The 14,318-nt window shown below is 49.6% G+C and overlaps 3 protein-coding genes across 3 annotated transcripts; 1 reads left to right on the top strand and 2 right to left on the bottom strand.

Moving 5' to 3' along the window:
- Positions 1 to 58: 58 nt before the first annotated feature.
- On the bottom strand, positions 59 to 4,138 carry pccb (propionyl-CoA carboxylase subunit beta). The gene is made up of 15 exons (XM_057059522.1): positions 3,840 to 4,138; positions 3,240 to 3,359; positions 3,088 to 3,156; positions 2,956 to 3,012; positions 2,761 to 2,874; positions 2,575 to 2,685; positions 2,375 to 2,483; positions 2,112 to 2,232; positions 1,955 to 2,036; positions 1,756 to 1,879; positions 1,563 to 1,670; positions 1,387 to 1,487; positions 1,200 to 1,298; positions 1,021 to 1,120; positions 59 to 928 (listed from the first exon to the last, which is right to left on the bottom strand). Exons 1-15 carry the CDS (start codon positions 4,080 to 4,082, stop codon positions 807 to 809), a joined length of 1,680 nt encoding a protein of 559 aa, XP_056915502.1. The 5' UTR covers positions 4,083 to 4,138; the 3' UTR covers positions 59 to 806.
- A 550-nt stretch (positions 4,139 to 4,688) lies between these two features.
- Positions 4,689 to 9,741, top strand: msl2a (MSL complex subunit 2a). Its single transcript, XM_057059515.1, has 4 exons — positions 4,689 to 4,871; positions 5,526 to 5,674; positions 6,414 to 7,804; positions 7,900 to 9,741. The coding sequence occupies exons 2-4, from the start codon at positions 5,533 to 5,535 to the stop codon at positions 8,200 to 8,202; spliced, it is 1,836 nt and encodes a 611-aa protein (XP_056915495.1). The 5' UTR covers positions 4,689 to 4,871; positions 5,526 to 5,532; the 3' UTR covers positions 8,203 to 9,741.
- A 227-nt stretch (positions 9,742 to 9,968) lies between these two features.
- Positions 9,969 to 14,042, bottom strand: LOC130512938 (tumor necrosis factor ligand superfamily member 10-like). The gene is made up of 6 exons (XM_057011437.1): positions 13,793 to 14,042; positions 12,633 to 12,770; positions 12,497 to 12,542; positions 12,308 to 12,424; positions 10,964 to 11,208; positions 9,969 to 10,886 (listed from the first exon to the last, which is right to left on the bottom strand). Exons 1-6 carry the CDS (start codon positions 13,994 to 13,996, stop codon positions 10,677 to 10,679), a joined length of 960 nt encoding a protein of 319 aa, XP_056867417.1. The 5' UTR covers positions 13,997 to 14,042; the 3' UTR covers positions 9,969 to 10,676.
- Between the last annotated feature and the right edge of the window lie 276 nt (positions 14,043 to 14,318).

The following is a 14,318-nucleotide window of genomic DNA, read 5'->3' as shown; positions in this document are numbered from 1 at the left end:
CAGATTAAAACGGGTGTGTTTTGAAACCAGCATGCTCATTTAATTACAGTCAACAATGGTCCGTGAAACAGCTTTGTTTATTCTGGGAGGTTTCAGCAGTTTTGTTGATCCCCGAGGAACTGCCAGTAATTTCTGAGCAAGTTATCACATTTGAACTTTGTCAGTTCAAAAAGCTCCATCATTACGTTATTGAACTCTTCAAAAGAAAAGTTGGACATCGCTCGGTGGAACGAATGTATTCTATAATTACAGTTGTTTGGACATGGAAGAAACACCAGCCGATGGCAGCTTTCTAAATCTGATCCGGAACAACTTTACCTCTGAAATGGATACCTCGGGGATCCAGGTTTCAGCTCCGGGTAGAAAAGCTGCTGGCTTTGAATGCATGATTGGGATAAAATACATAGTCCAGAGAGAAGGCACATTCCCGGAGTCTAAAGATGTTTCTCTTTATGTGGAGAAACGCAATACAGCAATCTGGGAGCACTGCATAGCAAAGGACCATAGTAACGTCTGCATAGCTACTAAAACAGACTAAAAGTTCTGCAAATCATCCACCATTGTGGAGACGGTTGTCGGTGTTCCTCGGACCAAAGATGACCACGGCTGATCAGATGGTTAGCTTCACAAGGAAAGGGCTGAAATCACCTCCGTTACTTGAGAAACTGAGCAGGAAGTTGCGTATCGTGGAGTGGTAAAACAAGACAAGTGTCATAGACGCTGACGCTGTATAAACGCATTTCACTGACGGAAAAAAAAAAAGTCCCACGGCGGCGGCCGTTACATAACGTGATCGCCAGAGCGCATCACAGAGGAATGTTGGCGTGCTTCTTCCAGGGGTTGACCTGCTTCTTGCTGGCCAGCACCTCCAGATCTCTGCAGAGCTTTTTACGAGTGCTTGACGGCTCGATGATGTCGTCCACGAAACCTAAATTTGGTCCACAAAAAAGAAGACTTGGCACAAACACATGGAGAAAGACGGGAGCTGTTCAGAGAATCTGGAGAGTTGTGAACATTCACCTCTGACAGCGGCGGGGAAGGGGTTGGCGAACTTCTCCACGTACTCGGCCTCGGCCTCGTTCTGGTTGTCCTTGCCTCTAAAGATGATCTGGACTGCACCCTGAGAAGGAAACCAAGAGAACTGATGCTAAACCTCCGATTCAAAAAGGGATTAACCAAGAAAACGGTCATGAGTCCACCTTGGCGCCCATGACTGCGACCTCGGCTGTGGGCCAGGCGTAGTTCACGTCTCCTCTCAAGTGTTTGGAGCTCATCACGTCATACGCTCCTCCGTACGCCTGACACACACAGACACACACAGACACACAACCCGCATCCATTATCTGATCTGGAAAGGCTTTTTTAAGGGCGTTCTCCCACACGCACCTTCCTGGTGATGACCGTTATCTTTGGGACGGTGGCCTCTGCGTATGCGTACAGCAGTTTGGCTCCGTGGCGGATGATGCCCCCGTATTCCTGAGCAGTACCTGTGGATGGAATAACAACACCTGTGTAACGGCCTCTAATTGGTCAATGGTTGGAATCGCTGCTTTAAAGATAACCTGGCAGGAAGCCTGGAACGTCTACAAAAGTGATGATGGGGATGTTGAAGGCGTCACAGAAGCGAACGAACCGCGCTCCCTTCACCGAGGAGTTGATGTCCAAACAGCCTGAAAAAACAGAGCGACGCTAAAATAAACCCGACAGAAAAGACGAAACACACTCAGAAATCCGGCAGTCCTTTCGTTTACATACCAGAAGCCACTTTGGGCTGGTTACCCACAATGCCTACAGTGCGTCCGTTCATCCGGGCAAATCCCACCACAATGTTTTTAGCGTAGCTGGGCATAATCTCAAAAAAGTCCCTCTCGTCCACAATCTAAACAGACAAATGGGAGAAGTTGTAGCGACTTCTGGAGGCTAAATTAGAACTGCGAGTGCCTTGTGCGCGCACCGCGTGCACGATGTCCAACATGTCGTATGCTTTTGTTGACTCAAACGGGACGACAGTGTCCAACGAAGGCACCAGGCGATCACTGAGGAGAGAAGATCTCAGAGATGAGTTCCATATGAAAGAAAAGGTAACAGACGAGGCCCCGGTGGTCGGTTACCTGGGGTCATGGCTTTCCCTGACGGGGGCGGGGTCCTGATTGCTCAACGGGAGGAAGTTAAAGAACTCCCGCATATTGAGCAAGGCTTCAACATCATTCTCAAAAGCATGGTGAGCAACCCCTGAGAAGAAGACATCGGTTACTTTAGACACTCAAGCAGACGTGATGTCCAGGCTACTGGTGGTTGTGGCAAAACAAGGCTAATTGTCCTGGTTATTGTATAAAAAAACCAACAGTTTAAAAAGAAGGCTGTCCCAACGCACCAGATACAGTGGTGTGAGTTTTGGCTCCTCCAAGCTCTTCTTGAGTCACGTCTTCATTGGTGACAGACTTGACAACGTCCGGTCCGGTGATGAACAGGTATGACGTGTCCTGGAGACAAACATACAGGATCACTGCAAGTGTGCATTTCAAATACCGGGACCATTTAGGGAGGATTGAGCAACATTTGACAGCACGGTACCTTAACCATGAAGGTGAAATCCGTGAGGGCGGGAGAGTAAACGGCTCCTCCAGCACAGGGGCCCATGATGAGGGAGATTTGAGGGATGACCCCCGAAGCCAGAACATTCCTCTGAAAGCGGCAACACGAATGAGTCGGACCTTTTTGACCAGATGAACGACAACAAATGTAAGGCTGAGCAAATACCAGGAATATGTCAGCGTAGCCGGCCAAAGACTCAACGCCTTCCTGGATCCGAGCTCCGCCAGAATCGTTCAACCCGATGACTGGAGCTCCGACCGTCATGGCCTGGTCCATAATCTGTGCACAGATAGCATTAAAAAGCACCAGGCTAGAGATAAAAGGTGCCGACAGGTGCAGACTCCTCATTTATCTGTTTACCTTGCAGATCTTCTGTGCATGAGCTCCTGACAAACTGCCACCAAAGACTGTGAAGTCCTGCAACAAAGAGTGACACAACGGTGAACACGGCGCAGGTAAGTTATTGTGCGCTTCTTTTCACAGCTACTGTACCTGACTGAACACGTACACCAGCCTGCCATTGATCCTGCCTCGGCCTGTCACCACGCTGTCACCAGGGAACTTTATGAAAGATAGCAAATGTTTAAAACCTCAAAGAATCAGAGTAGAAGACTTGAAGACCGGGGGTAACAACCGGCCATCACCTTGTTCCTGTCCTGGTCCATGCCAAAATCGGAGCAGCGGTGCTCCACGAACATGTCCGTCTCCACGAAGGAGTCCTGGTCCAGCAGAAGCTCCACTCGCTCCCTGGCTGTCAGCTTACCCTGAAGAACATTGTGATACACCACAGATTATAATGTTTCTGAATACCCATTCCTGGAGAAAAAGAGTTTTGCTTTTATAACACACCAAGTTCTATTCTTTGGCGAAGTTTTGCCAACAGGAGCTGAGAGTACTGGAGCATTTGTTAAAATGTAAAAGATTTATTAGCTATGCTGCAAATGCTAATCTTTATCAGTGCTTATTTTTTGACACTGGCAGTTTGTGGGTAAACGTCATTGACAGTCATCGAGACAAACGCTTATGGATATTTACTGCTTTAAATATACGAATTTCATCCGAAAATAAGGAGGTTAGAACTTTGGTTTATATTTCATTTAGTTACGGTAATAAGAAGTGACACTAATCAAGTTCCACTGCAGACCCTTAGCCAATTGTTGAACATACCCCATCAGCAGAAAGCACAACTTAAAGAGTATTTTAAATAATAAATGCATGCTTTTTTGGAGTTCAGCTGTAATTACCCTCTTGTGCTGGGCATCTATTCTGTTCTGACCTCCCCCGACCAGCGCCGCCTTCCGTTTCTTGTCAATTCTTTCCTTGACCGACATGTGGCTGATAGAATAGCGGCGACACTGGCGCAGCAGGTTCGTCTGTGGAAGAGCAGCAGCGATCGCACCATGTTTCGGTATGGTCAGACATCCAAAAGATACCCTTAAACCGTGAATCAGGCCGCAGCTGCTCCGAGCAACAGTGAAGGCCGCCATTTTTAAGCTGCGTGCCCGAAGGTGACGGGGTTGGTTGACTTGACAAAGGTTTGAGCCAATAGACAAAGGGGGTGGGGTCAGACAGCCAATGAAACGCAGTATCTTTGCGATATGGGCGGGACATAGAGAGAGAATGTTATTTTCCTGCCGTGACTCTTTCAAATGGTAAATATTTGCCCCGAGTTTGGCTACAAGGCAAAAATTATCTCGCGTCTTCAAATTTTTGGAATTTTCTGCTTGTTGCGAAGATAAATATTATCCTACCTCACCCGTTATCAGTAAAGGTGTGGGTTTAGCTTTCATGAAGGTACCTGGCATAAAGTCTATTTACCATATCCTAAAATTTACAAAGTTTAATCCAAAATCTAAAAGTAATTTTAAAAGAATAACGAGTTTCTATTAACATGATTATTGTGTTGATGCAACGTATGCTTTGATAATAGAGTGTACGGAATTAACGAACGTACTATAAAACTTCAATTTCAATAAAAATTAAGTGAATTAATATAATTATGAAATCGATTTCCTCTGGGTACACGAGGAAGGAAAGTTTAGATACAGGGTAAGGTCCCGTCGTACATTACGGTAACCAAGGTAACTAGACAAAGTCTCGCGTGATTATGCCCGTGGAGAGGTTGATGCGAGGAAAACTGGAGAATCGACTGATTGATGCATTTGTAAAACGGATATTTGGCTATGTTTCAAATGCTGCTCTTCAAGTATCATAGTAAACCTTACAAAAACCGCATGATTTCAAATTAGAGCCCGTGTTTCCTTCAGTCGCTTAAGGTATGGGGTGGTGCTAGGTGATTGGATATTTTTTTGCTTGCGAATTGCTTGCTAGCCATGCTAACTTTAGCTGGTTAGCTTTGTTTACATCAAGTGCGCGCCTGGAATTTTAAAGCTGCATTCGAACCAAAAATGTGGGTTGTTCGGATGAACTCTTCGTTCAGTTAGGCATCGATGAGGAAGGGTGTTTTGAAGTAAATGGGCCGTAAGGCCAGTTTCGATCCATCCTGTTAAACGTCTTGCTGATCCAAGCTAGCACACGCTACATGATGCTAACCTTTTGATCGTTTGATTCAATTTGAGCTGTTAAGTAACGCAAGTTAACACGATCAATCGCTAATTTGCCTTCAAATTAATGGAATCTCTGCAATCCAAATAAAAATCTCGGTTGGTCGTTAGGAACTAGTGATGCTAACTTCAACGGTTGGCGAAGCTACCGTCCCTGTTGTGCGTGTCATTCGGTAACCGCGACACCATGCTCCGTGTTGGCAGTTGTGTTTATCATCCATTCACGTTTGCATTAACATTCTGGAGCGGCTGATTTTTGCTCCCCAGGGCTAGCCTGTATCTCGGCTATCCACCGTAAGCCTTGGCTATCTTTGGTACTTCGCAGCGTCTGATCGGATCTTTTTTTGCCGTGTTTCCCGACATCAGCCGAGCGATGAACCCCGTCAACGCAACCGCTCTCTACGTGTCCGCCAGCCGGGCCGTTCTGCAGTGCGATCCGAGGAAGCCTCACACCTTTTCGGATATGTACACACTACTGCCCTTCTTCCGTCAGTCCCTCGCATGCCTCGTCTGTGGTAAGTGTCCCGAAGTCACCGCTTTATAACAGTTGCTCTATAACCACACCAAGAGATGGACTGTGAATGTCATTTTACCAAACGTTTTGCGGGTTTATTGGAGTGAACGTGGGCGTACGTGTACCCGGAGCAGGTGACGATGCGTCGGGCTGCTCATTGCCTCCGGTCTCCTTGGCAACCGAAACTGAGCCCCAGTCATCTGTCCACTCGTGAAGACAGATGACTCCTCTGTTGTGTCTACCGCAGAGCCATGTGTCTCCTGTTCCTGCTGTATTTACCCACTCCGCTTTGCCACTGGGACATCAACACCTGAACCGCCTGCATCTACAGACACGCAGTACTGACTCTTTAGTGGGGGTCTGATTATATTTGTGTCCTGATGCACATTTAAACAGGTGCCAGCAGAAAATAGTCACGCGTTTGGTTGTGAACTGGTTCAAAGCCTTTATTTGATTAAATTGACAGAACAGTCGTTGCAATTATATATAGAGTTCCTTTGAAAACCATTGACTGTGCAATCATAAATATATTGTGCTTTTTTTCACTGGTTATCAAACTATGCAACTGGTTGAAGAGGTAATCTTCCATACTAGTCTATTCTATAGGTGTTATGGCCATTTCTAAACAAACATGAATGATAGAAACTACTTTAAAAGACTCCAGCTTGTTGCCACAGGTCAGAACGTAACTGAGGAACGAACAACCATGTGTGTTCATGGCTCTTTTATTACCTTCCCAGGTAAACTGCTCCAGGACCCCGTTTCCCCGACGCATCCAGAGTGTGAGCATTACGTCTGTTCGGGCTGTAAAGGCCAGAAGATGCAAATCAGGACGTCGTGCAGCCGCTGCAAGGATTATTCTTCCTTCCAAGAAAACAAACAGCTGTCTTTACTGGTGCAATCATATAGGAAGCTCTGTCTCTATGTTACTCATTCACCATTGCTGCAGTTAATCAGCAGCCACGTCGGTGGGTCTCCAGAGATCCTGGGCTTGTTAGAGGAGGTTCTAATGACTCACGATGAAGACATAGAGGCAGATGACCCGGGCTTAGCTCCAGAAGAAGCGAATCCGTCTCTCCATGAATCTCTTACGCCAACAGAGGCTCCTCCTGCCCCTGCAGAACTCTCAGCTGTACCACAGAGCTCCTCCTCTGACCCTCCCCGTTCAAACGGACCCCAGGGATGCAATGGAGAAGTGCTAGAAGACCTAGAACCTTCATCTCCTGAGCTGGAAGTGTGTGAGCTGGTAGAGGAACAACAACAGGCAGGCCTTTCCGTGTCCAATCCTGGCTGCGGGAGTCTCGAACTAAGCCTGAACACTAGACCTCTAGCCCCAACACCGGGCACCGTGTGCTCACTCAGGGATGGAGAGTCCAGTAACAGGGAGCTGGAGGAGGGGGAGGTGTTGCTTCTTAGCGTGGAGGAGGTGTTACAGACATTGGATCCCCTTCAACCCGGTTGCGATTCTCACATACATCCAGACAGGACTCACACAAACATAACTGACAGAGCACACGCACAAATGTACATACAGCTGGACGCTGCCCACAACTACACGCAGATTCGAACAGATCGGACTAACGCGGTCACAAGCCAAGGTGCTCACATAAACTCGTCCTCCTTCGATCCCGCTCCCGCCTCCAAACGCCCGCCCGTGCGCCTTAAACGTAAGCGCTCTCGTTCAGAGAGCGACCGTGAAAAAGTGAAACCGCTCCCCATCGCCTCCATCTTGCAGGGCTCCTCCCACCCGCAAACGCCCAACTCCACGCAGACACTACACACACAAGCCCCCCCGTCCTCCCTAAGAGTTCCAGCTCACACGTACTCATCGCTCCCTAACGGGGGGCCTGCGAAACAGAGTCGCTCCACGCAGAACCATGGCAAAAACGCCAGGAAGCACGTGGAGTCCGGACCCAAGAAGCCCCACTCAAAGGCCCGCGGGGGCTCCAAGACCAAGGACGGAAGCAAAGATCAGCGGCTGATGTCAGGCTGCCTCGTCCCCCCAGCGCCTGTCAGGCCCCCCTATAAGAAGCCGGTGGAGAAGAAAGGATGCAAGTGTGGCAGGGCCACCCAGAATCCTTCAGTGCTGACCTGCAGGGGGCAGCGATGTCCCTGCTACTCGAACCGCAAGGTAGGATGGGGATTTTTTTTTCACCCTGGAGGTCACTTTTTACAGTTAAGGCAGTTAGGCTCAGACAACTCACCGGTGGTTGTGTTCTTTGCCAGGCGTGTTTGGATTGTATCTGCCGAGGCTGCCAGAACTCCTACATGGCCAACGGCGAGAAGAAGCTGGAGGCTTTCGCCGTGCCCGAGAAAGCCCTGGAGCAGACGCGGCTCACGCTCGGCATCAACCTCACCAGCATCACCGCCGCCGCCGCTCTCCGCAACCCGGCGACCACCAGCATCCGAGCAAACACCCTCCTCAACGTCGCCACGGCGACAGGCACCCCGGTCACCACGGCCTACCTGTCCCCCAGCCCCCCGCATGAGCCCAACTACGAGGACAGCCTGGAGCTCCTGATCGGATGAGACGCCGACTCTCCCAAAAATCCCAAACCCCACACACACTCGTGCATACAGTAGACAGCTCGGTGCTGATCGAATGTGATGACTGATGGCTGCGTCTGTCAGTCAACCCGCACCTCCCCAGTGGAGGCTGGGGAGGTGACCCACGGCAGCTACGGCCCTGTTGTCTCCACTAACCTGCTCTTCTTCTGTTTCGGGAAACGCTGAGTCGTCAGAATAGCATGGATGTGCCAAAGCCTCCTGTATCGTGCCTGTGTGTTGGTGTGTATTATTGCCTGTCTGTAGTTAGACCCTAAATACCCAGTTCCAAATGTATTCTGGACTTCAGAGGTGCTATTTCTTTATAGCCCGTGCACATACTGTAAGAGGCAATAGGAACCAATAGCAGGTATTTCAGTCTGTCTGTACGTTAGCATCCAAGTGTAGTTCACGTGTCTACTGTTTTGTTTTGTTTTGAACAAAAGCAGCATTGCGGCATATCCGCTCACAGCATTTCCCACTTTTTGTCACTTGTATTACACCACGTTTGTGTAAGAAACACATCATTGGAGAAAAGGACGGCCCTTACTGCTCCTCAACCTCGCACCGGTTTGCAACTCGACTGTATGCCTTTTTTGTCTACTTAACTCCATCTAAGTACTGCTAACTAATTTGTCTTAATGAACCTGACCGATGCAGGTCTTGTTGAGGCATCGAGATCACGTCAAAGCACTTGGCTGGCTTCACAGTGTCTCTTTGTGTGTGTGCGGGCGCCTGCTGAGATTTACTGTAATGGCGGCGGGGAGGCGGTGTGTAAGCTGTAAGCACTTAGGACTGATTGACTGGCCAAATCACAATAAAAGCGTTCTTGGTTACCATAGCAATAGGAGCATCGGCGGGGAGCCTCGGCTTTGGTGCTCACACACAGTTGTTTACAGTGATGCCATGGATCCTGATTTACTGTCATTTGGAAGTAAAAATAGGCATTCGCGTTCCACGTGTGGGATCGTACGTGGCCGTGTGTTTAAACTGAAGCCATAGGTATCGTTTGAAGCTAAAAATCCTGTACATGCTCGCCGTTGTGGTATCCCAACTGACCAGAGATTATTTTTGACACTAGTCACATCTTCCGTATGGTGGGTGTTTGCGCTTTGGTCTTTCCTCCTGTCCGTTGGGGTTGAAGCACCTTGAGACCCCGCCATAACTCCAGAGGCCGTCGTCGTTTGTGTCGTATTCCGTCTCAACTCCAGCGTGTTTGTCAGTCCAGCCATGGTGACCAAAAACAAAACGACTAAAGAGGACACTGGCAGACCAGGCCCACACCTTCCGCTCTCCTGGAGACCAGGACGTCCCAGGCAGGTTACAGTATGGACAGAACCCCCCCCCCCTCTGTCCGTGTCTACGTTTCAAAATGTATTTCTGTTGGGCATTACTTGAACCCTTTTTTTTTTTTAAATGTTAAAACTTGTTTGCAGAGTGACTTATTATTGCTGAAACATTCACTGCCATAGTATGAAAACATGTAATACAGCAGGAATTAAATGATAGTTTTTTACTTTTTCACTTACGTCTCTTTCTGTCTCCAGGAAACATTCAGTTAAACATTGACATAAACATAACAGCAGACGAAGGGTCTCACACATCGGGCCCCGATTACAACCTTTAAGAGTGGCTTTAGATTGTGAATCCACAGCGAAGGCTTGATTTTTAAGGGCTGCTTTACCATCTACAGGCTTCACAGAGAAGGTTGGGATTAGCACGCCTCAAAGAGTCAAAGCTAACGCGATGAACCGGCTTTTACGTACTTTAATGTTACCATGTTGCGACAAAGACAAGTCATTTTTCATTAAAGCGAAGAAAATGCACGTTTCTCCAGGGGATAATTTCCCAAATATATACACCCAACAGCTGTGAAGACATTTAGAAACGGAACAATTGCACAGTTTCTCATTCTAATTGAAGTGCTTTAATGCTGAGTCCGCGTATACTCGATCAGCGCCCTTCCAGCCGGCCGCAGCACGCACCGATCCGTGGCCCGCGGCCTTCGGGCAAGGCATCCAGCACATCTGTAAACAACAACCCTGATTTTCTCAAAGGGTCTAAACAACTTGCAGCAGTTTGGATAGAAGCTCCTGAAGGGACTGGGAAGCCCACGGCTCACCCCGCTACCAAATGAAATACTCTGGCTTAATCCACACCGAGTGCAGGTCGAGCGCTCCAGGCGTACTTGGCGTGGAGTGTAATCCATGTTTGCTCTGGTAAGTAGCCCTAAAATCAGAGTTTAATGCTGTTGTGAGGCAGGGGATTACTTCACTTCCATGACTTTAAGGATAGCTGGGCGTCCACAGCTTTGATTGTATCCAAACAACGCCGTGGCCTTGAATAATAACCCTGGACCCTGAGCGATCCATTCTTCCACCCTTCACCCACAGACAGCCGCTCATAATACCAAGAGACCCTCTGGCATCTTTGTCCATCACGTCCCTCTTTGGCCCATTTTAGCCCACGAGGAAGGCTCCAAAGTAGCTCGCCCTCCCGTCCATCTCCATGGTGCTGGCGTTGCTAACGGTGATGAAGAGGCGGTCGGCAGGCTGCAGGAAGGCGGTCCCGGCCTGATGCAGGGAGAAGAGCCCCGGCTCCTGGCCCCGAGGCCAGCAGACGCTCCGGGAGGACTTCATGAGCAGAATGGGCACCGTGTAGGAGCTCATCTGTAGGAAAACAAGGTCAAAACCTTCACCGTCAGCAAACGTACCAACGGCCTTCCAAAACCTGAGCAGAGCCAAACCTTCTTGTAGATATACTGGACGAGGTGTGCCCCGTCCTCCTCTGCTGCGTCTCCATTCGCCTCCCCCTCTGTCTCCCCAGCGGAGGACAGCCTAAAATAGGTCTGGGCGTAGATATAGTAGAGGCCTGCTCGGGGCACCAGCAGCTCTCCCGCCCTCAGCTCCATGTTTTGCAGGAAAGACAGACCTCTCTGGCCCTCCCACGCTCCGATCCGCTCCCCCAGGTACCCCCTGCCGGCCCGCGCGCCTGCAAGACCCGGCCCAGGACAGATAATGAGCATGAACCCACAGACAAAGGCATCATTTCAGACAGAAACTGGTATTTTGAAGGTAAAACTGTAAAGCTGGTTGGCTGTCTGAGCCTTTTCTCATGGTTAAGGACTTCAGAGGGAACAGATGACATCCATTTATCATGAGGTAACTGTTTGTAAAGAAAAGAATGCCGTCCGACCGTCTTGCGTTGCAGCAGAAATGCATTCCTTGGGTACAAACTTGAAGGCTGAGCCCGGCTGCGTTCTTCATTTTGGATTTTAACCAAAACCTGCTCCTCATCACAACCTTTTTAGTGTCACAATTCATCTGAATTTATTCTTTTTTTATACAGATAAAAGGACAATTTCTGGGCCTGGTTAGCATTAGCATCATTAAGAAGGTTTATAAATTCTTAAAATAATACAATGTGTGTATTTTAGGCCATCTTATGGTCAGTAAAACAAGGCTGGGTTGTCTCACCGACACCTTTTTAACCTGAACATCTGACCAAACAGGAAATATGGTCTTGATTTCCACCATCTGTTCTAGAATTCTGGTAGTCAGGAAGCATTATGCTGTGGCGGGAAGTTTACTTTGCCACAATTGCTGCGTGACCCCATGGTTTACAGCTCCAACATCTGATAGTTCACCTCACGGCCATCTTGGCGTTTCAGCGCTGCAGTTCCAATGAGCTCATGTTGGTCTCCGAGTGGATGTTTGTGCAACGTTTAATGAAATTTGCTCCAATAGTCCCCGGGAACGGCGTCGCAGCGAGGCCATCGTCTTCTACAAGAACGGGATGGAATAACAATCCGATAAGGGGGCGACCGAGCCAAGGGCGCGCTAGCGGTTGAGGGTTTCCATCCAAGTGTACAGAGCACGAGTGAACACACGCAGGCGTCCAGCAGCCGGCCGTGGGACGTGCTGCTGAAGAGTGTGCTGGTTGTGACGGGACCTTGAGGCACATTCCTCACCTCTGGCCCTGAGAAGACGCGGGCGAAGCAGCACTGAGGTAACCAGCCGTCAGCTCTCTGAGGAGAGCTCTGCATGGCTAACCAGATATTTAACCCTGTACCTCGCTAAAGGATCCTCACCGTCCGCCACCGGCTGCTCCGTGAGCGGGGCGACGCCAGTCACGTGGGCTGCGACTTTAGGGAGGGGGGCCCCCTGCGGCCCGGGGCTGAGGACGGGCAGCAGACCTGTCAGCTTATCTGGGGGAAAAAAGATGATTTTCAAGTGGGAAATTCTCCGCGAGAGGGAATCAATGGAGGGATTGTCGTCACCTCTCATAACATTAGAGATCTCTTTCTGGAATCTGTCAGCCATGGCCTGAAAAGGAAAAGGAAGCAGAAAAGAGGCTGTCAAGGTTCTTCTTCTCCTATTCTGCAAAACTCGACGAGAAGGAAATGAATCGGACACCTTCTCTATGTGGTGGTGAAGCTGTTGCGTGACTTGCCAGCAGGGGTCGCTCTTCTTATCCTCTGCTAGATCTTGGTCGGTGTGAGGGTTGGCGTTAATGAGGCAGGAGAGGCTACCCCGTGAGAAGCTCTCCTGCATCTGCCCCAACAACAGCAAGAAAAGCACCCGGGCAGCCAATTATTGTGTCAAATAACAATCACCGCAACAATAAATACAGCGTTTCCACATTAACGCGAGGAGAATGACCAGAACTGGCCCATCCATCAGTCCAGAATGAACTACTGTGAATGCCTTCGTACAATGGGAAGCAAAAAATAAAGAATCCCCACGAGGGAGGCGCCAGCCCGTGCAGCAGTATCGGGGGAAAGCTAGCTAGCCACAACAATCCTGTTTTTACCCACAAAGCACCAGCCCTGAACAAATCACCGCTGAAGATAACGATGGAAGACGTTGTTCCAAGTACTCCACCACGGTCGGCCGGGCTATGGGAGCACCGACAACGTGCTGGAGACGGAGGGAACCTTTCCTGGGACTACACTGTAGAGTCATATGTTCATAAACAGCTATTTATTTCATACCAGCAGGTCACAGGTCCAGTGCTGAAGACTAAAGGGTGTGTGAGGGGGTCACTGAAGGGGTCACTGGTCATAGGTGTGGTGGGCGTGTCGGCCAATTAGAACTCACTCAGGTGACCTTTAACTCAGGTGTTCAGGGCTCCATGTCTGCTCTAAAGTCTGAAAAGGGCCGTTTTGGGCCGTCGGGGTGGCCTCGTCTTTCCTGCCTTTGTGTTCTGTTATCTGCTCTGCCCACTTTCTCCCGCTGCATTGTTCAGGATCACCGAATGGCACAAATGATTCATTCAATCACTAATAACCGCATCCGAAACGCGAGTTTTGCTGTTTACGCGCCTGCGGAGTGCGCGTAACTGATCATATGTTCTCATGCACGCTAAAGGCGACGGAAACTTTCTCTCGTCTACATTTTGCTTGGAAAGTTCTCAAATTCGCGCACATCTGGGAGTGGGGGGGGTAGTCTTTTAAGAAGAAGAAAAGAGTTACACGACGCCATCAAAACGTGTCTCCTGTCCCAGATTCAGCTGTCAGACCGCAGTCGCCGGAGCGGACCGCCGTGCGTGGAGAGGAACGAACGCGCTTTCTTACCGTGTTCAAGACTTTATTGAAGTACACGAAACTGACGGCGACGGCGATGATCTGGAGGAGGATGGCTGCGAGGGTGATGAGCCCCAGGCTCTGCAGGGAAGCTGAGCTGGCCATTGCGCAGCGTGGAGAAGGCACCCAGATGAGTCCCGAGCAGCAGGAAAACACTTCCAGGGGCAGGACAAGCCAGTTCAAGCTCTGTTGCATTATCAGCTCCAGAGGGAGGCGGGGAGGGAGTGGAGAGAGTGAAGGGAGGGAGGGAGGGAGGGAGGTGTGGGGGCACGGCGGGGGAGTGAACGGGTCGGTGCGAGCATGGACATGGAGGTGAGGAGGGTCCCATTTCGTGATTAACCGTTACTTTTCCCAGGCATGAAGGGATTGGTGGGAACCTTGTGACGCCCTCCAGTACCATCGGGGAAAACCCCGGAAACGTGGCTGTGCGCGTTCTGCTGCGTGCATTCTGCAACCGCAGCACCCGAGTCGTGTCACATGACATCCATCATCCGTTTCCCCTCTGTGCGTTCAGAAG

This window comes from Takifugu flavidus, chromosome 16, assembly GCF_003711565.1.
Source record: "Takifugu flavidus isolate HTHZ2018 chromosome 16, ASM371156v2, whole genome shotgun sequence".
Taxonomy (NCBI): Eukaryota; Metazoa; Chordata; class Actinopteri; order Tetraodontiformes; family Tetraodontidae; genus Takifugu; species Takifugu flavidus.
The sequence above is the reverse complement of the archived record's forward strand: the minus strand, read 5'-3'. Positions and strand labels throughout refer to the sequence as shown.